The sequence below is a fragment of the Rana temporaria genome, chromosome 2, assembly GCF_905171775.1.
Source record: "Rana temporaria chromosome 2, aRanTem1.1, whole genome shotgun sequence".
NCBI classification, from domain to species: domain Eukaryota; kingdom Metazoa; phylum Chordata; class Amphibia; order Anura; family Ranidae; genus Rana; species Rana temporaria.
In genome coordinates, this window is record NC_053490.1 from 414,247,642 (window position 1) to 414,269,544 (window position 21,903).

Consider the following 21,903-nt stretch of genomic DNA (forward strand, 5'->3'; position numbering starts at 1 on the left):
ACATAAATGTGTACATATCTCAATTGACCAACCCGTGAGTACAAAAACATATATAAAGTATTAAGATAAGAATTTGAATAAATGAATATACTGTACATTCCATTAAGTCCATTAAGACACTTATACAGTATATGCACAGTTGACAGTAATGTACAATCCTATAAAATGTTCTCAATCCACTCCACTTGCTCTCCGATTCAAACATGCTTCACACCAGTGGCGGCTGGTGCTCCATTTTTTTGGGGGGGGAGGTGGAAAACAATTGATCCTGTCAAACCCCCCTCCCATAAAACTAGCCAATTGGGGCCTCAGGCTGTGGTCATGTGCCTGTGAGGGGGTGACGGACCAGGTAGAGACCTGTTGGTCTGACACCTCCCAAAGTGCACGGCCACTGAGATAGTGCGGGCTCGGGGGCGGTGCCATGGGCTGGGGGGGTGGCACCCCCTGCACCCCTTGTGGACCGGCCACCACTGCTTCACATAGTGTTAAACCCCTTCACCTGATGTGCTGTCACCTGGGGCAATGGATCACATATGTTATGGTCTATTAGCGCATTTGTCCCTATAGGAATCCTCCAAAATATCAGAAACAGATGAAACTTACTTTTCCTCTTATTTACTACTCCACTCAGCCATATACTGTACATGAAAAAAAAACACTGTACATAGGGGTTGATTTACTAAAACTGGAGAGTTCAAAATTTATACCTGCATATTATATCACTATATCCACCAGTAACAATTCGCCAGGGTGTAACAGTAAGGTTTACCACAAATGCCCTGAGTATCTTGCATGAGTGTTGTGATGCTAAACCCCTCCCCTGCGCATTACACCACACGTTCACATTGCTTCCTCAGGGGGATATGGTATCCCCCTGAGGAAGCCGTGTGACCTTGTGGCATAACGTGTAGGGAAGGGGCTTGATGTCATGATGCTTGTGCAGAATACCGAGGACATTTGGGGTAAACCTTATTGTGACACCCTGGAGAATTGTTACTGGTGGATATAGTGATATCATATGTGTTTATGGTCTGGTGAGTTGCAAGCACCATGAGAATGTGAATTTTATTCATGGAGGTGTTGCATTTAAATAAAGATATGTGGATTTAAGTATAAAGTACTATGTACAGTGTTTTTTTTTTTGCACATATATGGCTGAGTGGAGGAGTAAATAAGTGGAAATGGAACCTTCCTCTGTTTCTGATATCTGGGAGGATTCCTTGTAATAGACCGCTAACAGACCATATCATAAGTGGTCCATTCCCCCAGGTGAGCGCACAACCAGTGAAGGGGGTTAAACACTGGTGTGAAGCATGTTGGAATTACAGAGCAAGAGGAGTGGATTAAGAATATTTAATAGGATTGTACATCACTGTGATCTGTGCATATATAGTGTCACTTCAGTAAGACACTAAGGACTTCCTTTCACTTATAGTTCACCAACACTTAATGGAATATATATTCATATATTCGAATTCTTATTTTAATATTTTATATATGTTTTTGTCCTCACGGTTGGTCGATTGGGATATGTATACATTCATGTGGAGTATGTTCTGTTAGAATATGCTGTAGTACGTAGTATATAGTGGAACGCGGCACCATATATACAGTTTTGTTTATTCACATTAATATGAGAGTGTGGGATGTGTGAGAGATCCAAGCACAGTTTTTATAATTGTTAACACGTTTTTTTGTGGTTATGCACATAGCAGTGCACAGGATTTTTTTTTTTTTGCACAGGATTTTGATTTTGGACCTTGATGCTTTTTACATTGATTGTTTATGACTTCTGGACTCCCATGCTTCCCCCTCATATACTTTGATACTGCCTGAAGATGCCCGGACTACTTGTCTTTGCAAAGATTAACTACTACTACCATTTATGTATGATCCAATCTTATTTTGTTCAGGACTCTAATCTCCTTGACACATTATATACAGTACCAACAAAATGATTTTCTATCCATCCAGCAACCAGCTACTGTATATTCAATTTCTTCTGTACTTGCATGCAGCATGCCTATGAATGCTCTGAAATAATGTAAAAATTGGGAGACTTCTATATATTATATATTATATTATACTGTATATATTACCTACACCTATTACCTCAGCTATATGGAAAGATTAGAGGAATTGAATCTATTAACTCTTGAGAAGAGGAGATTAAAGGGGATATGATCTGCGGGGTCCCCTAAGGCTCTGTTCTTGGACCCCTTCTCTTCTCTATCTACACCTCCTCCCTTGGTCACTTTATAACCGCCCACATCTTCCAATACCACTTATACGCAGATGACACCCAAATCTTTCTGTCTACTCCTCACGTCACTCCATCAGTCTCCTCTCGCATTACTAACCGACATCTCAGCATGGATGTCGCACCACTTCCTTAAACGAAATCTCTGCCCGTGCCCCCCTCCATGACTTTTCCCTCAAAATCAACAATGCAACCATCAGTCCCTCCCCTCATGCCAGGGTACTAGGTGTAATCCTAGACTCTGACTTGTCATTTCAGCCTCAAGTCCAATCGTTGTCGAAAGTTTGTAGAATTGACCTCCATAACATATCTAAAATGTGCCCCTTTTTAACAAGTGAACCCATCAAGCTTCTCATTCACTCACTCGTTATCTCTCGCCTTGACTATTGCAACTCCCTTCTCATTGGCCTGCCTCTCCATAGGCTATCCCCTCTTCAGTCTATCATGAATGCTGTTGCTAGACTTATCCACCTTACCAATCGCTCAGTGTCTGCCAACCCTCTCCTCCAATCCCTACACTGGCTCCCGATCGCCCAGCGAATTAAGTTCAAAATACTAACCACTAGGGATGAGCTTTGTGTTCGAGTCGAACCCAACTGTTTGAGTGTTAATAGATTCATTTGGCCAGGCTATTAATTATTCTGCCCATTGGAATGAACACTTAAACGCTAAACATGTCTAGATGTGTTTACGGGCAGCATGCATTTTTTTTTTCTTTTGCTCTAAAGCTCCTCTTCTGAACACGCTAGTGATGTTTTTTTGTGTTTTTGTTTTTAGCCTGAAAACGTCTATGTGTGCATGGGCACATAGGCTAACATAGCAGTGCTGGCAAAAAAAAAAAAGACAGCAGTTTTAATCTTCTTGTTCCTAATCCGAATTTATTTTTACATATACTTTTAATGCTACCTCTGAGAACTTGTCCCATTTAGGGACATTGTTGTGTAATATTTTTTCCCCCCTTTCTCATATATGGGATATGAAAACATGAACCTGTTTCCATATTAGGCATTTGCATAATGTGCTAGTATGCATCGCAAAATACTTACCTTCCATCTTCCCCCGGTCTTTCTTCCAGGTTTGCGGACTCCGGCTGTATGAATGGCCAGAGGCGTGATGACACAAATCCCGGTATGCCAGATCTTTTAGAGCGCATGCACTGGTGACATCACTGGCTGCATCCAGGATGAATAGCTCCTAAACAGTGCACATTTAGGAGATATATTTATTTTACCTATAAGCTTACCTGTAAGTAAAAATCACAAAGTGGACATTACTACCTCTTTAAAGTGGAGGTTCACCCAAAAACTCAATTTTTAACATTAGATTGAGGCTCATTTTGGGAAGCAGAATCGGGTGTTTTTTTTTAAAATCGAAGCGCTACTTACCGTTTTAGAGAGAGATGTTCTTCCGGGTATGGGCTGCGGGACTGGGCGTTCCTATTTGATTGATAGGCTTCCGACGGTCGCATACAGCGCGTCACGATTTTCTGAAAGTAGCCGAACGTCGGTGCGCAGGCGCCGTATAGAGCCGCACCGACGTTCGGCTTCTTTCGGCTACTCGTGACGCGATGTATGCGACCGTCGGAAGCCTGTCAATCAAATAGGAACGCCCAGTCCCGAAGACCATACCCGGAAGCGGCGGAGAAGATCTATCTCTAAAACAGTAAGTACTGCTTCGATTTAAAAAAAAAACACCCGATTCTGCTTCCCAAAATGAGCCTCAATCTAATGTTAAACATTTTTTTTCGGGTGAACTCCCGCTTTAAGTGATTGATTTTACCTTTATTAAAATCCCCATTAGCTTAATCTCTTGTGCAATTCTAAATAGTAGAGGATTCCAGTCTGTTTTTTGATTCTTTTTTTTAATTTGTAAATTCGGGTTAACAGTGAGGTAATTCGTTATCTCTGTTACTATCAATACACAAAGTTTATAACCTATCCGCACTACATATAACAAAAATATATATATTTTGGCTAAATATTAATTCATATTTATTTAACAATAAAACCTGACAGAGGCTCTAACTCCTCCCTGCTAAATCCAAAACAGAATAAAATGTTTGGCTGGAGCCGAGATTTACACCAACGATAGATATTATTTTTTGACAATCTGAATGTTTTTGGTTTTACGTCAGCTTTATATCAGTGGACATGTATTAGATACAAACTGACAACAGGGAAATTTTCTTTAACACGCTCCTTATCCTAAAAACAAAAGCTCTCCTAGGTATTCTCTTCTATACTGGCATCTAAGTACAGAATACAAGTGAAACTCTGCTGACATCTAGTGGATACTTTTTCCCAGCTAGCCAGAAAAACACCCTTTAATTGCAGCATGCTCATTTGCAGAATATAAAGAAAAAACACACAGTTTAAATCAACCTTTAATACTGTAACATGTTTATTAGTGCTAACATTTTTCTGCATTAATACTACAGATCAATTATAAAAAAAAACAGTAGCTACAAATAGGAAATCGACACTTGGACTTATTTTCTTCCCATTACGGCTTCATAAATCTTTCCAGTGGCACTGACTTGAATATCCCTGAAGCCAGAGTCTGTAAGGAGCTTTTTGTACTCAGATGGCATCCTCTCTTTGCCTTCTGACTGTATCAACATGTTCAGTGAGTACAGCTGGGAAGTCAGAGGGCCACTTCTGTCTTCATTTAAGAGGACTTCAACTAGCAGAACTGCACCTCCTTTATAGAATAAATGGAACAATTTTTATTACTAACATGACATGTAAAACATTTGATTAACAAAAAAACAGGGAAAGAAGTGTGTTGCTTGTAGCAAGAGAAAATATACTACCTGTTGTAGTGCAGATAAGGAAAAGAACAGAAACTTTTGACTCATCTGGTGGTAAAAGACATTCCCTTCCTTTTTCATTGTTTTTGCACCTACATGTCAGCTGCCCTTCGCCCCTTTTTTGTGCATACTAATATACATCTAAAGCCAAAACATTTTTTTAAATTTAATAGAATAAGCAATTATGGTAGGGACTGTTCCTCTTCCCGATCAAAGTCCCTCTGTCCCTCTTTTCTCCTCATTTGTCCCTCATTGGTCTGATGTAATTAACTGTATAATTTTTTTTTAATGTATCTATCAAAAGGTGTTTTACAGCACTAAGGATGGGTTCACATTAGTACAACTTGACAGTCATACGACTGTTGATCTGACTTTGCCCTGCCACTTCATGTCCGACTTCAATGAACGGGATTCGTTGATCCCGACAATACCAGGCCCTGGTATAAAATATTGAGGAGAAACCCCTTGCCAAAAAAACTAAAAACCCAGCGTGGGGTCCCCCCAAAAATTCATACCCTGCCCCTTTGTGATGTCACCGCCCAGGGCATGACAAGGTGGTGTTGTCACAAGGGGGCAGGGTCTCCGGATGACATCCCCAGATGAGCATGCCCTGTGGCTATATATTATTGGCACACGCCGGAACTAACATTTACATGGGAACAAGGTGTTTTGGGTTTCGCAGAGCCCCCCTGTCCCAAATTGCCAACCCCCCCATGTTGTGGGCATGTGGCTTGGTAAGGTCCATGAGGGGGGCGGTGGACCGCCCCCCTCCTTTCATCACCTGCCAAGCTGTGTGCACACGTAAGGGTCTTGTATGGATTTTGGGAGGGACCCACGGGTTTACCCTCAAGATCCATACCAGACCCAAGGAGCCTGGTATGGAATTAGGGGGGAACCCTACGCCGTTTCTTATTTTTTTTTGACATGGAGTTTATCTTCAAGTTTCTCAGAGCACAAGTGGCATGGCAAAGTCGGATCAGTTAAGCTAATGACCCGACTTCAATGATATTCATTGAGCTGAAGTAGGACCAAAGTCGGACCAGAGTAGTGCAGGAACCTTTTTCAAAGTCGGACTGACTTGTGTCGGACCAGTTAAGATGGCTCTCATAGGGAACTATTAGATGGGGCATGTGTCGTACCAGTGTGAACCTGGCCTAAACCTTTCATCCAATTTCTAAATTGTTGCATTTGTTAATTTAAAAAGCGAATATAAAGGGATAGAAGTGGTAAAAAAAACACAAATAATTTTTTGTGTATTGATTCTCAACGTAAAGGAATTGTGGCAGGGGTATGTCATTTGCCTAAATATTACTTGCTAATAGATGCCCCTCTTTCCAAGTAATGGGCAGGTGCTGTGTATCCTTTGCAGTCTATCATGCCATAAAACATCTAGAGCAGGGGCAGCCCAGAGCACGTGTAAAGGGATGCTAGGGATACCATCCCCCAGCACACAGCACACTGAGCATTGTGACTCACCTCGGTTCTCTCTCTGTGCAGCCCGAGATAGAGATGGGAGGGGGAGGCATTCAAACTGGAGTAGGTGGAGACAGTGCGGGATCCAAGACTCCCAGTGTGAGGAATTCATTCCGGCACATCAGCACTCAGCAGCCACTGAAAACTAGAACCCTCATGTCAGGAAGAGGAGCGGCCCCTCCCCCGAGCACTGCCAGGCTGGACGGGCTGCCCTATGCTTACACATCAGTTCTGGACAGACACACACCTATGCTCAGAACACTAGTTCTGGACAGACAAAAACAAGGAGAGAAGGAGGGAGGGGAGAACTCTGGCACTTCGGCGCCCCCCACCTCTGCAGGCGCCTGGGTGCAAATCACCCTGTGCACCCTGCATAGGGTCGGCCCTGCACTGCATCTCCTTTAACAGAAAATCTCTCCTTTTTGACAGTTGTCAGTGAAAAAGTCCCATTGGAAGGGTTACTCTCTACACCTCTACTCCTCTTTTGCTGACAACTGAAAATGTGTGTTTTTCCCACAATGGTCACCAAGACAAATCAAGAGAATGAATTACCCCAGTGGCATATAAAAAACAGACATAGGTTAATCCATTTTCTACTTCATCAGACACTGTGAGGAAGAGGCAGGGGTAGGCAACCTTGGCAGCCTGTGGTGAAACTACAAATCCTATCAGGCATATGACTCTGGGAGTAACGCACATCTTGTATTGAATGTAACAACCTAAAGAATGTGTTATGTGGCTTTTAACCCCATGCTTATACAGGAGGTTATTTACTAAAACTAGAGTGTGCAAAATCTGGTGCAGCTCCACATAGAAACCAATCAGCTTCCAGGTTTTAAAGCCAAAGCTTAATTGAACAACTTGAATTAGAAGCTGATTGGCTACCATGCACAGCTGCACCAGATTTTTTGTGCACCGGTTTTAGTAAATCTCCCCCCCCCCTCACAGTTCATATGTCTATAGGAATTGTGCCTGTAACAGGTGTTTAATGTTGATGGTCACTAGGTCAGGCAATTTACGGTCTACTGTGGTATGATATTTTAATTTGAGGGATGAGCAGTAAGTAATGGATCGATTTTTTATTAATGGTTAACAAATAAGAATAATATCTGCCTATTTTATTTATGTATGTATTTATTTTGAATAGAATTTGGAAGGGGTGAAACCTCTGTCAGGTTTTGACTGCTGTTAGAGTCCTGGGGGAATATTCACCTATACCTTTGGTCCTGGTGATCAGCATCTCCAGAACAGAAATTGATGAAAAATCAATGGGCTTTACATAAACTTTAACTAATAGGAACTGATGCAATGAGAATAAATAGCCTACTGTGCCTCCAAAATTAGGCAGTATGGCAAGGAGGAGTGTTTGAAAGATAGAGACATGTTATAGCTGTATTATTTTGTATTATTTTGTACAATTACAAGTAGATAATTGGTCAGCCATCCATCTTCATTGAATAACAAGCCAAAGTATAACAAAGAAAAAAAAAAAAAACGTTATAGTGTGGCTGCTGTAACATCACAGGATCAGCACTATGGACAGCACACACAGCTTTTCCTTGAATTCCCATAGGAAAACATGAAAATATAGTAAATCATGACAGTCTAGGAAGCAATGTCATTCAAATACATTTTTTCATATAAAGCCTCATTTGATTAGCTACAATATACAAATTTTTTGTTTAAAAAATGTAACACATATGTAACACAAATTGTCTTCTTAATTGGATACTAAACATACTATTAGTATTTGCATTTTATTAAAGGGAATGTGTAATGGATTAGTGGTACATATTGTCTATGTTTATTTATTATGGTCAGTACTAAAAAAAAAAAAAAAGGTTAATAAAAGATATTGCATATAGATATTTAGTCATTTATTTTTATCCAGCAGGTGTAGCGATGATCTTTTTAGGCTCTCCTAGCATTTTTGATTAAAATAATCTGTTGTTTATTGAGTTCCATAGCTTAAGCTGCAATTAACAGACACAATGCTGTAACTATATAAAATATTTAAGTACTTTGAGCAGCTGATTTAACCATTTAACCATGCACTATATGTAGCTGCTTTATCTTTTTATAAGTAGTATTTAGCTGCTTTATCTTTTTTCCTTGCCTATGTTCCTGGTTAAGCTAGTGCCATAACTGCTGCCCCAGGTTTTATGTTTCAGGGTGGATTCTTTCTTATGCAGTCATCCTTGCATGCTGGGAATAGAGTTTTAGAGAGTCTCCCTACACTGTGTGCATCTATAGAAACACACAGCTTCAAAGCCTAGGATGGCAGGACACTCCCTCTTCCTCGCCCCTCCCTTCTCCAAGCTAACAGACTGGCTCTGGACTGCACTGCCCATTATTCCTTTCCTGTAAAGACCAGAAGTTTGTGGGAATGTTTGACCATTCTTCCAGAAGCACATTTGTGAGGTCAGGCACTGATGTTGGGAAGGCCTGGATCGCAGTCTCCACTTTCATTCATCCCAAAGATGTTCTATCGGGTTGAGGTCAGGACCTTGTGAAGGCCAGTCAAGTTCCTCCACCCTAAACATGCTCATCCATGTCTTTATGGACCTTGCTTATTTGGTGGAGTGGGGATTATGGTGTGGGGTTGTTTTTCAGGAGTTGGGCTTAGCCCCTTAGTTCCAGTGAAGGGAACTTTTACGGTGCCAGCATACAAAGACATTCTGGACAATTTCATGCTTCCGACATTGTGGGAACAGTTTGGGGGATGGCCCCTTCCTGTTCCAACATGACTGCACACCAGTGCAAGGTCCATAAAAACACAGATGAGCAAATTTGGGGTGTAAGAACTTGACTGGCACAGAGTCCTAACCTCAACCCGATAGATCACCATTGGGATTAATTTGAGTGGAGACTACGAGACAGGCCTTCTCGTCCACATCAGTGTGTGTGTATATATATATATATATATATATATACACACACACATACATATACATACACGTGCACGCACGTGCGCACGCATGCACGCACATGAGTGCCTGTTACCCAGCAGAGTAGTGATCCCATGATGTGGAGGCTGCTGAATTCTTTAGCAATCTTTACTGCGGGACTATCCTGCCCCTTTCCTGCTGATAAACTCCCAGCACTGTGTGGGTTAACTGCTGATGGTGTCTGAGTTCAGCTGTACTACATATGGTATGATGGGGACACGCCCCCCTCTGCCTTCTCATCCATTGAGAAAAGTTACATGATCCATGATTGGGGGAGAGTCTGACCAGTCACAGTATTGCCTCACCCATTCACAGATCATGTTACAGGCATTATACTCAGTGAAAGAACTTTTCTCAGTGGAGGAGAGGGCAAGGGGGGGGGCGTGTCGCCATCATACCATCTGTAGTACAGCTGAGTCCGGGGACCTTATGCTGTTAACCCCTACAGTGCCGAAAGATCAGCAGCAGGAAGAGGACAGGGCAGCCCCTTTTGAAAATGTTTACAGAATCCGACAGCGTGTACATCATGGGTTATACTTCATTACAGTAAGTAATGTAACTAAAGCTGGAAAAAAATGTGTTTGGCTAAACTTAAACTGGAGTTCCACCCAAAAGTAGAACTTTTGCTCATCGGATTCCCCCCCCTCCAGTGCCACATTTGGCACCTTTCGGGGGGGGGGGGGGGGGACAGGATACCTATCCTTTCCCACTTCCAGGAGTCCGGGCCGCGGCCCATGACGTCAGCATGGAGCTCCCTTCTGTTCCCTCCCCCGGCCGCCAGGCCAGTAGGAGAGAGGAGCGGGCCTCGCCCATGTGCAGTACGGTTCCCGGTGTATGGTCGAAAGGCTATACTGCCAGGTACCCTTACCCGCAATGGTGGCGGCAGCACCTGACAGCTGATGGAAACATCAGCTGCGGGTACCACATCGCTCAACTCCAGGACAGGTAAGTGTCCATTTATTAAAAGGCAGCAGCTACAGTATGTGTAGTTGCTGGTTTTTAATTATTTTTTGGGGACGGATCACCGCTTTAAGTTTAAACATTGTAGTCGAAATTTAAACTTGCTATATTAATTCCTAGATAAAGGGTTCCATTTACAGAAGGATACACAATTATAAAAAAGGAAATGTAACTTAATAGCTGGAGTTTTATTTTTTTTAATCCTAAACCACTGAGGACAGCAGAGAAGGAGCGAGAGGGCTGCCTATGACCCATAAAGCACCAATGTGACATGCCTGATCTACCTAAAATAGAAACATCAGTTATAGCTACAGTCTGGTACATCAAGTCACCTGCCAACTTCTTATATTTCTGGAGGACACAATGAATGTTCCTTCCTGCTAAACTTCTTGGCTCTGTTCCTGCACACCTTGGAGTGGAAACTGAGAGGTCAGAGTGGTTTGTAAATAAAGTAATCTTCTAAGCTAAACAGAACAATCGATTCTATGTTCCAAACCTGCATTTAAGTGATTGGGAATTGGTGAAAGGCATTCTGTGATTGTACCTTCTCCTGTCACTGACAGCTATAACACACTGTGGAAAAGGAATAGCTCCTAATTTTTTTAATATTTTTCAATACTGTACAGCTGTTAAAATCATTGAGGCACCATGAATAATATTTTCTTTTTACTGGGCTTTTACTGAAATAGCTTTGATATGCATTATGATATATAATCCCTTACGATACCAGTAGCTTTGGCAGGAATCTTCTTAATAGAAAAGATAAAGCCATATTTACTTCAGCTTTTCAATGACATTGCATTTTATTCTATAAATTGTGGTTCATGAAACAGATACAAAACACTTGAATTGCCATCCTTATACAAACTATGAGCTCACCTGGTCTGCAGGACTGGTAAACACTTTTCAGCAGCTGCAGGCATTTCTCTTCTGTCCAGTCATGGATAATCCTGGCCAAAATATATAGGTCTGCCTCAGGAATGACATCTTTAAAGAAATCTCCTTTGGTTAAAAAATAGAAGACATTGTCAAATAATAACAAAGCAGAAAATAGACATTATTTTTTTTATTTTATTTTTTGGATACATACTTTTATTAAATGCATCCAGAAAAATACATATCAAAATGTTCCAGCAGACATTTTTTGCATATAAAGGCAGTATAAAAAATATAAAACATCAGTATATATCTGCCTTAAAATATATATATATATATATATATATATATATATATATATTTTTTTTTTATTCACAGTGCAGACATATAAAAAGTTAGGGCCAGATTCACAAACGAGATACGACGGCGTATCTACTGATACGTCATTGTATCTCTGTTTCTAACTATGCGACTGATTCATAGAATCATTTACGCATAGCTAGCCCTAAGATCCGACAGGTGTAATTGAATTACACTGTCGGATCTTAAGGATGCAATTCTAGGCCGGCCGCTAGGTGGCGAGGCCATTGCGGCCGGCGTAGAATATGCAAATGAAGACTTACGGCGATCCCCCGAACGTCCCGAACGGCCCGTCGATCTAAATCTACGTTGTTTCCGTCGAGTTACGCCGCGTAAAACTAGGGCTGAGCCCTAGTTGTCTTAAGCCATGGTAAGTATGGCCGTCGTTCCCGCGTCGAAATTTAAACCTCAACATCGTTTGCGTAAGACGTCCCTGAATGGCGCTGGACGCCATTTACGTTAACGTCTAAGCAAATGACGTTGGTGCGACGTCAGTTAGCGCAATGCACGTCGGGTAATTTACCCGACGGAGCATGTGCAGTACGTCCGGCGCGGGAGCGCGCCTAATTTAAATGGGACTCGCCCCATTCGATTGGGCCCGCCTTGCGCCGGACGGATTTAAGTTACACCGCTGCAAATTTCCAGGTAAGTGCTTTGTGGATCGGGCACTTAGGCAGAAAATTTGCGGCGGTGTAACTTAAATTGGAAAAGTTAAGTTGCGCCCGGGCTACGTGAATCTGGCCCTTAGAAACAGGCACCATTGCAGTAACCCATGAAATCAATAAAGATAAAAATATAAGAGTATCCCTTATGGCAAAAGGTGTTATGCCATAAACAAGGTGACTGAAATTGATCATCAAGACGGTAAAAGGCAAACGGTATAGAAACCATGAGTCCCATTTGGCGTAAATTGGGATTTAGAATCTTGTATAGAGTAAAATATTTTCTTCATCAACATAATTGCATTTATTGTAGCAACAGCTTGAGAAATTAGATATCTGAAGGCTTCCAGTGGTAGGCAATTACCCAATGCATTGCAACGCAACAAGTGTAAGTCAATTGTTCCATTGGTTTCGAAAGGTCAGGAATGTGAGAAAATAACAAGCAGTCAGCTTCAGTGAATGTGAGACAAGTGGAAAAGCTCTTGCCACACCAAAGCTATCTTTTCACACTCCCAAAATATGTGCACATAGGAGTCTGATTGGGGGCAGCCACAGAATCAGTGAAGTGAAGTCTGAGGATAGGTAGCATGAATTTTCAGTAGCATATAATACCATCTGGTAAATATCAGCACCAATGGTTCTCTGAGTGATCCATTGGTGCTGATATTTGTGACTCCATCTGTTTGGCCCCCAGCCAGAAGGAATCTTCTTGGACCACAGTGTCATCATCACAGGGCCATCCATGTAGTTTTTCCATTATCAGCTCCCTGTTCCGGTTTTCCTATGCGGGACAATAGTTTACACAGACATGTTTATGTATTCCTTTAGTCATGTTTTTTTATATGCAATTCTAATAAATTGAACATTTTTATTCTTATGTGAGACCTATTTATTCCTAATCAGGGTTTATAGTGGCAACCTTAAAAGTCCATATTTTTTTATTTTTTCAGTTTTTTACCCAACAATAGGATGAGTTATGTTCAAGTTCTAATGTATATTCTGCATATACTATATTTCGAGAAAACAATATTGAAGTAATTGACTGTTTTTCATGCACAAAACTATGCAGAGGTTCAGTACAAGTAAGCCAAGTTTGACTTGGTAAGAATGTACATGCAGCTGTAAGGTAATGGTTTATGCTGCTGCTATAAGTGATGCATTGGCTGTCTACCCTTTTTAAGATCGTAACAGTACAGCCAATACTTGGGAACTGGGGATATTAAAAATTCTTCTGGTTGGGAATGAGTGAGAGGCTAATAGAGAAGGGTTGGCCTGCTTGGCGGTAGTAGAAAAGGTTCCTCTGGCTGGTTGCGCCTGCAACCTGGGCCACAATGTCACATGAGCCTCAGATGTTCAGTGTGACCATCTGCGGACTGAGCCTGGAACCAGTGGGAATAGAGAGGCCTCTCATTAAAGGGCCAAAATGAGTGAGGGACCTGAACAACTAGTGACTATGAGGGTGGTTACTAGGGTCTCAGCCCTGCTATCACTGAAAATAGGTCTCAGCTGGAAAACTGGCCTAACAAACATCCTTTACAGTGTCTTTCTTTTTGTTGGTACTTGGTAAGTTCTGGCACATTTAATATATGCCCCCTATGGTAGTATCCAGCTTCCCATGCCTTTTGTTTGATAATTGGTTGCTTATTAGCCCTACAAATAGCCCCAATTACATAACTATATTTGCTGATAGACTTCTGTGGGGTTCACCAATTTTGCTTGAAGTTTGTAAGCTACAAGAAAAGTTCACAAAGCAGTTTGCAAACCCAACCTGTGCAATTTCACTCATCCTTATTTCTAGCTAAACAGTAGAAAAAGCTAACTAAACAATTTCAACATTTTAAGTTAAAAACAGAAGTTGTTGATGCATATATTTGCATAAACCTGTAAAGTCATACTGCTGGGTCTGAAAGAGTTAAGCCTCGTACACACGACCGAGAAACTCGACGGGCGAAACACATCGTTTTGCTCGTCGAGTTCCTTGTGAAGCAGTCGAGAAACTCGACAAGCCAATTTTCTCCATTCCCATCAAGGAAATAGAGAACATGCTCTCTTTTTGGCTCGTCAAGTTTCTCGACAGTTTCCTCGACGGAAATGTACACACGACCGGTTTCCTCGGCAAAAAAATATCTCCCAGCAAGTTTCTTGCTGGTTTTTGCCGAGAAACTCGGTCGGGTGTACGAGGCTTTAGAGACCACACTTTACAGAGATGCATTTATACAGCACTGCATGCTGACCTAACCTCATGTTTTTCCTAGCCCTTATAATAAACTCTTTTGCCCTGTACACACAAGTGGAATTTCCACCAGCAAAAGTCTGATGTGAGCTTTTCATCAGAAATTCGGACCGTGTGTATGCTCCATCAGACTTTTGCTGGCGGAATTTCCGCCAGCAAAAGTTTGAGAGCAGGTTCTCAACTTTTCCGACAGAAAAAAATTCCTATCAGAAAATCCGATCGTCAGTATGCAATTCCGACGCACAAAAAAAACACGCATGCTTGGAATCAAGTCGACTTCTTTTTCTCGCCCAGTCGTAGTGTTAGGCAAGAACGGTTTCCTCAGCAGAATCCATCAAGAAACTTGGTGAGAGAGCTTTTTTGTCGAGGAAAACGGCCGTGTGTACGTTTTTCACCGAGGAAACTGTCGAGGAACTCGACGAGCAAAAAAGTTCTCTTTTTCCTCGACGGGAGTCTGAATTTGCTCGTCGTGTTCCTCGTCAGGCTGGTTTTCTATGAGAAACTCGAGCGTGTGTATGCTAAGAAACCCACGCTTGCTCAGAATAAAGTATGAGACGGGAGTAAAAGTAGCATTTGTAATGGAGATAACACATTTTTCAAGCTGTAACAGACTGAAAAGTGCAAATCGTCTCTTAACAAACTTTTACTAACACGCAAACACATGAGATTAGCAAAACCAGCCCCAAGAGTTGTGCCAGTGGAATCAAACTTCCCCTGCCATTGTATGTGTTGTATGTCACCGCGTTTGAGAACGAGGAGATTTTGTCTTAACAGTGTGTATGCAAAGCAAGCTTGTCGAGTTCCTCGACAAGCCTAACAAGGAACTCGACGAGGAAAACGATGTGTCTCGCCCGACGAGTTACTCGGTTGTGTGTACGAGGCCTTATACATCACCGCGTTCTTAAAGCTCGAAAGTTCCGAGAAGTTTTGTGTGACCGTGTGTATGCAAGCCAAGCTTGAGCGGAATTCCGTCAGAAAAACCATCCAACTTTTTTTCAACGGAAATTCCGCTCGTGTGTACAGGGTATTAGAAATCTATGAGTTGACCAGCTAATTGAAAACAATACAATCCCTATGTGGGCGAAAATTTATCTCAACAGTTTTTAAGTAGGGAGACTAAATGAGGCAGAAACATATCTTCCTCTAGTGGGGTATCTACAAATCTTAGGGTGGTGAGAAGAATTCTCGGGGACCAACGAGAGAAGCAGCTTCAGGGAAATGGTCATTGCAACTGAAAAAGGCTGGAATCAAAACCGTGAGACTGGGAATTAGGGTAAATATTCCTCTATATTAGATCGCTTCCTAGTAAAATGAACAATATTCATTAGCTAAAGCTGTGTTGGAATGTTAATTATTTAATTTAGGCTAATATCTAAAGGCATTTTTTTTTTCAATTTTGGATAGAGTTGGAGGAGATAAGTATTCTTGTCAGGTTTTTATTTCTGCTCTTGTTAGGGAGATTCACTCCTATTTATCCTGATGTCACTAAGAGTGAAAGTGAAGGAAATTCTAGTGGGAACAGTAGTTTTGGTGACTCTGCTGACAACCAGGGATTGTTTGACTTTGAAAGGATTTCCTCTCACTTTTTGGAGACAAGAAAAGGAACAGGGACAGTAAAAGGAAATCTCCCCAAAAGAACACAGATGGCAAAAAAACAACAACTGGGGTTACAATTCTCCTTTACTCTATTCAAAATCAGATATTCATTTTTAATGAATTATTACAAAATAGTTATTTCATAATTTTTCATTTTGAACTATAAATATTATTTTGGAAATGTAGAAACATTGCCAGGGACTTGCTAAGTAATTTTGAAGATTTCACTTTTTCATCATTATTATGTGTTTGAATGTTTGAAGTGCTGCTATTTGTTCTTCCTGTTCCAGTGTGTGTATTCTTCAACTATGTGTATCATGATACTGTTCTGTTATGTTTTCTAAGTATATTTTTATGTTCCCAAAACATGCCCTTGACTCAGAAAAAGATGTTCTTAGAAAGATCATAGGGCAATATGTTTTTTTCTTTGAATTATCATTCAAAGAGCAAAAACTGTACCTGAAATCCTTTTTTATTGCCTCAAAGGAAGCTGACATTTTTGGATCACCTAATCAGGGCAAAACAGCTGTTTACTGAATTGGTTTACATTTGTAGCAATGTTAAAATTATGATGAATGATCAATAACATTGCTAATTTAACCTGAACATGAAATTTAGCTGCTAGCATTTAGGAGTGAAGATCATTATTGTAATGCAAAAAAATAATCAACCATGAAAACAACACAAACCTGAAATTTTACAATGTGCAAAAAATGTTGGTGCTTTCATCAAATATATTTATGTAATTTTCTGTTATCATTTTTATATAATATTACAGGATAAAATAAAATATACCTTCATGAAAAGAAATATGTGGATCATTATCAGTTACAAAATATTTCTTAGCTGTTTGTACCACCATTGGTAGGTCCATTATAGTAACTGTAGCCCCTTGATTTGTGGATAGAAATATTCTTGCAAAAGCTCCCGAACATCCTGTTAATCAAAATTTTTGTTGTTAAATGAGAGTTAAAAGTAAAGGATATATTCAGTGTGAAGTAGATTATTTAGCCAGCAAAATGAATGAAAACATGTTTGTCGACCCTTTGTTTGATTTTTACTTAAAAATGTATTTAAAAAGTTCACTACCATCATATGTTTATAAATGGTGAGTTGTGGATGTTTATTTCTGCAGTGCCACTTATTAACAAAAAATCTAAAATCACTCTTGGGCGGCCAGGGTACCCATTATAGGCTGTGATTTGAGCCACTGTACAGAGCTGATCCGAGTAGCTCTGTACCTTGTAATCATTGCGATGAGCAATCACAAATGTAAACACTACTACTGTTTACATAGTAGAGCCCGCTTCTTCCATTCACAACTGAAGAAGGGGAAGAAGGAGGAAATAATGAATGAACCATTCATTAATTACAGATCACAGGCATTAGCAGATTCTTAGTGATGGACAGAGATCTTGGGATCATTTTTTTAAAGTAGTATGTTTATTTTTATTCCCTATTTATACTTACCTCAGTGGATGCAGCATCAGACCGATGCTGCAGCTGTCCCCCAGTGTCTCTGCACTGAAAACCGAGCCACCGAACACCACCACACTGTCAGTCAGCATAGCTTCTGCTCTACTTTTCAGTGCTCATTGGAGCACTGAGCAGTGGAGGGGCACGGAGAGGCTGTCTCAGTGGCTCACTGAGATGCTGAGACTGCCATCAATCAGGGCAGCTGGCGGATCCAGACCTGGAAGTCGGGATGACGCGCTGCCCCGACTCATCAGAGAGTGGACTTCAGACCGCTCTCTGCTGAAAACAGGTCACAGGGGTGCAAAACGAATTTCACTCCTGTGACCCTTAGAAGAAGCTCAGCCTGGACTTCTTCTTTAATGGTTTCAATCCTTTCTCCTTTAGATATATTCTGCATCCTGTCACAATATGTGATCTGTATGTTAACCCTTCACCTCGAGTATCTTCCTGACAGGATTCGGATCTGAACCCAGGACCTCTGTTGAGACTGGCAGTAGCTCTCCCTACTGTACCACTTGAAATACTGGACAGCTCCCTGCCTGATCCCTTGGACATCTGTACTTTATAACTTGTTTCTGGTAAATCTTAAACTTCTTGCTCCTCCTCCCAAAACCCATCTCCGCCATCAGGTGCTCTGGTAAAGACCAGTCAGTCCTGAGAATCCACACCTTCGATGAGTCTGCGTCACCTGTCAGGGGGACCTGCTTGTATACTTCTCTGGCTAGTTACTATGTGAACCTTTCTACTGTTTTAGCTACTAGTTTCTGGCTATGGGCAAAAAAAGAATTCTCATGAAGTGGGGCTGTGCTCATTTATCAACTGCCTGTTTTGTCTAGAGGTGAGGAGAAAGCTTATACTCATCTGTCCCTTTGTTCCTATGGAAATGGCACTACCCCATGGTCTAGCAGTAGACTTTTCCAGGTCTATGGAGCCAGTTTTGGGCTTGATGATGTCAGCAATAGTCCACTCAAGACCACTGGAGAAAGGGGGTGCCGGACCAGTCTTGTGATGGGAGAAATACCCCAAAAATCATGAAAAAATTTGATCACCTTGTGGTGTCTACTTCCAAAAATGGGCTGTTTGGGGGGGGGGGCTGGTCCATCGGGGCATTTTTAAAAAGGATGTTTGACCCTATCTTTTCTGACCCTCCCTTATTTCCACTGTCCCCTAATAATTTCCTGATAACACAGAGTCTATGGAGTCAGGCTGCACATGCTCAGTTTGGTGTGTATTCCTAGAGAGGTGTTTTATTTCTTGGAACGATGCATGTGATCAACACAGGGCCAATCAGCACTGTTCAGAAGGTTAGGGGTCTCATATGACAGTTAGAAAACTCCTCCTACAAGCTTTAACCAGTGCTTGGCTGATGAGAAAAGGTATTTAGCAGTTTATATTTACTAAAATAATTGCATTTCCACGTTTGTGTACTGTGGTATACCAGATACAGTGAATTCAGTGTCCTCCGCCCCCCCCCCCCTTTATACAGAAAAAAAACAAGGGGTTGGTAAATACCAGCAAAAGAAAGCTCTACAGTAGCTGTCTCAAAAAAATATATAAAATTGATTTGGGTTACAGTGTTGCATGGCTGAGCAATTGTCAAACTACCATAGCACTGTAAACTGAAAGATGGCCTTGTAATGAAGGGTTAATACAAGCTGCTACTCAAGTAGTTAAAATAAACTTCAGTTTAATGAAGAAAAAAAGAAAATACATTTCAGGGCTGACTGCTGTCATGTGTCTTGTAACCTACATTTGGTAGATTTGTCTCAGACTATTCTAATTGTGGCTCTTTTTCTGCTTATTTGGGTTGCATAATATCAACATCAACAATTTATAAATCAAAAACTTAATGTTACCTCCAAGATCATAGATGGTGTGAAACTCAGAAAGGTCAAATGCCTGGATCACTTCCTTTCCACATATATTCCATATGGAGTCCATATGATACATGAAAGCCACCATCTCCTCTTCTGACCTAATTGATATTAAATGAAAGCATACATTTTTACCACAGAAAAGGTGCAGATAGTTTCTTCCAATAGCATGTAAAGTATAGTGACCCAAAAAATAAGGCTAATTGTAGCCAGGTCACCAAAAGATCTCTTGTGATTGGTTGTTGTAGTTGCTATGGATTACTACACTTTGCATATTTATCATCAATGTCCTTTCTATGTTTATTGAGTAAGACATATTGAAACTATATGTTGATACTACAAAACATGTAGCCTTAAAGACATTTTAATATGAGATACATTTTTATTTCTATTTTTTGGCTTTTTTTGCACGATATACTGTATTTTACTAAAATTGCCCTGCCACAAGCCAGGGCAATCTAGATACAGTATGATAAAAAAAATGTATATACAAAACATATTTTCACTATTCAATAATACTGCATATGAAAATAATAAGGGCATCAAATATATAGGCAGCTAAATCTAAAAGTGGAGTTTGGCCTTAACCCCTTCCGATTCTCGAGCCTCCTTTTGAGAGACATAATGAGATAGGTGGCATCATTAATCCACCAGCAAGCTCAGTAGCCAGTAGAGGACAGGGCTAAGTTGAACTTTTTAGGGGTTAATATTTGCCTACAACATGGGATTTTTATATCTCTACATATATTTAAAAGGCAATGTTGCCTGGAGCATTGCTTATACATTTTTAATCACGTGGCCAGTTTAAAGTGAACATACTCTTAAAAAGTAGTAAATGAGGAGGGAAGAGCAAATGGGGTAAGATGAGAGACTTGATTTGGACAACTCTAGTGCTTCACTTGAGGATGAATTTCTCAACAGTGCCTACAAATACCAAGGCCACTGCTTATTAAGTATATAGGGCCAGATTCACAAAAGAGATACGACGGCGTATCTCCTGATACGCCGTCCTATCTCTGTGATCCGCCTGTCCTAACTATGCAGCTGATTCATAGAATCAGTTACGCATAGCTAGCCCTAAGATCCGACAGGTGTAATTGACTTACACTATCAGATCTTAGGATGCAATTCTATGCCGGCCGCTAGGTGGCGAGGCCATTGCGATCGGCGTAGAATATGCAAATGACTAGTTACGGCGATCCACGAACGTCCGCGTTACCCGTCGCTCTAACTTTACGTTGTTTCCATCGAGATACGCGTCGTAAAATTAGGGCTGAGCCCTAGTTGTTCTAAGCCATGTTAAGTATGGCCGTCGTTTGTCGCTGTAAAGCAAACCTGTGCTTTGCTCATGGATTTTTTCCATGAACATGGAGCCTAAGTGGCTAAGCCCTTTTACGGACTGGAAGGTGGGATCGTTGTTACTCTCGACATCCACCCTTTGTGAAGTGTGCATATCAAGGACCCTGATGCAAAGCCAAATTCCTATTGTCATAGAATTTGAATAATACATAACTACTTTAATTTAAATTTCACTTCCACCTTTTATCTTTAGTAAAATCTAAATTGGAAAACCACCATGACAGAAGAAACTGACCATTGGGAACATTTAAGAACTATATGTACCCATACATATTGGTAAAAAAAAAAAAATGTGTCCTTACTCTTTAATTGTTCCAATATATATATATATATATATATATATATATATATATATATATATATATATATATATATATATATATATATATATATATATATATTTTACATCAACCTGCACATTACATATGCTCTAGTCTAGTACATTGTTCCTAGACATCAACCTGGGTTAGCCTATTGCTAAACAAATATGACCATATACAGTCAACCTTGGTCAACCGGTTGATGTAGAAACTATCTGTTGTACTATACACAACCCACTTTATCCATGCCTGTAAACCCATCAGATATGTAACCTCTTTCAAATCCAGTGCAGAACCAATAACCCAGTGGATCATCACAGTTCCTAGTAAAGATTATCATTAAGATTTTTGCAGGTCAAGATAAGAATGGATTTAAAAGGTATTAATGTATTGCTAAAGGTTAATGTAGAGCAGGGCTCTCAAACTGGCGGCCCTCCAGCTGTTGCGAAACTACAATTCCAATCATGCCTCTGCCTGTGGGAGACATGCTAGTAACTGTCAGCCTTGCAATGCATCATGGGACTTGTAGTTTCGCAACATCTGGAGGGCCGCCAGTTTGAGACCCCTGATGTAGAGAGTAAGTTTGAGGTTGGAGCTAGATTTAGGGATACGTTTTCATCAGCTTAGTTTAGGTTTAGGAGTCAAAGTGAAGTGTTATTTTCAAGATTATGTCAGAGCAAGATTAAGGGTTAAATGT

At 40.7% G+C, this 21,903-nt stretch overlaps 1 protein-coding gene across 2 annotated transcripts in view; it reads right to left on the bottom strand.

Annotated features, from left to right (window-relative positions):
* Positions 1-4,642: 4,642 nt before the first annotated feature.
* Positions 4,643-21,903, bottom strand: part of ASMT (acetylserotonin O-methyltransferase) — a 165,761-nt gene continuing 148,500 nt past the window's right edge. For both annotated transcript variants that reach the window (XM_040338185.1, XM_040338184.1), the window contains exons 5-8: positions 19,510-19,628; positions 16,973-17,113; positions 11,330-11,452; positions 4,643-4,960 (exon numbers count right to left, since the gene is read on the bottom strand). In XM_040338185.1, coding sequence (XP_040194119.1) covers positions 4,749-4,960; positions 11,330-11,452; positions 16,973-17,113; positions 19,510-19,628 — 595 coding nt within the window. In that variant the 3' untranslated portion in view covers positions 4,643-4,748. The remainder of the gene's footprint in view (positions 4,961-11,329; positions 11,453-16,972; positions 17,114-19,509; positions 19,629-21,903) is intronic.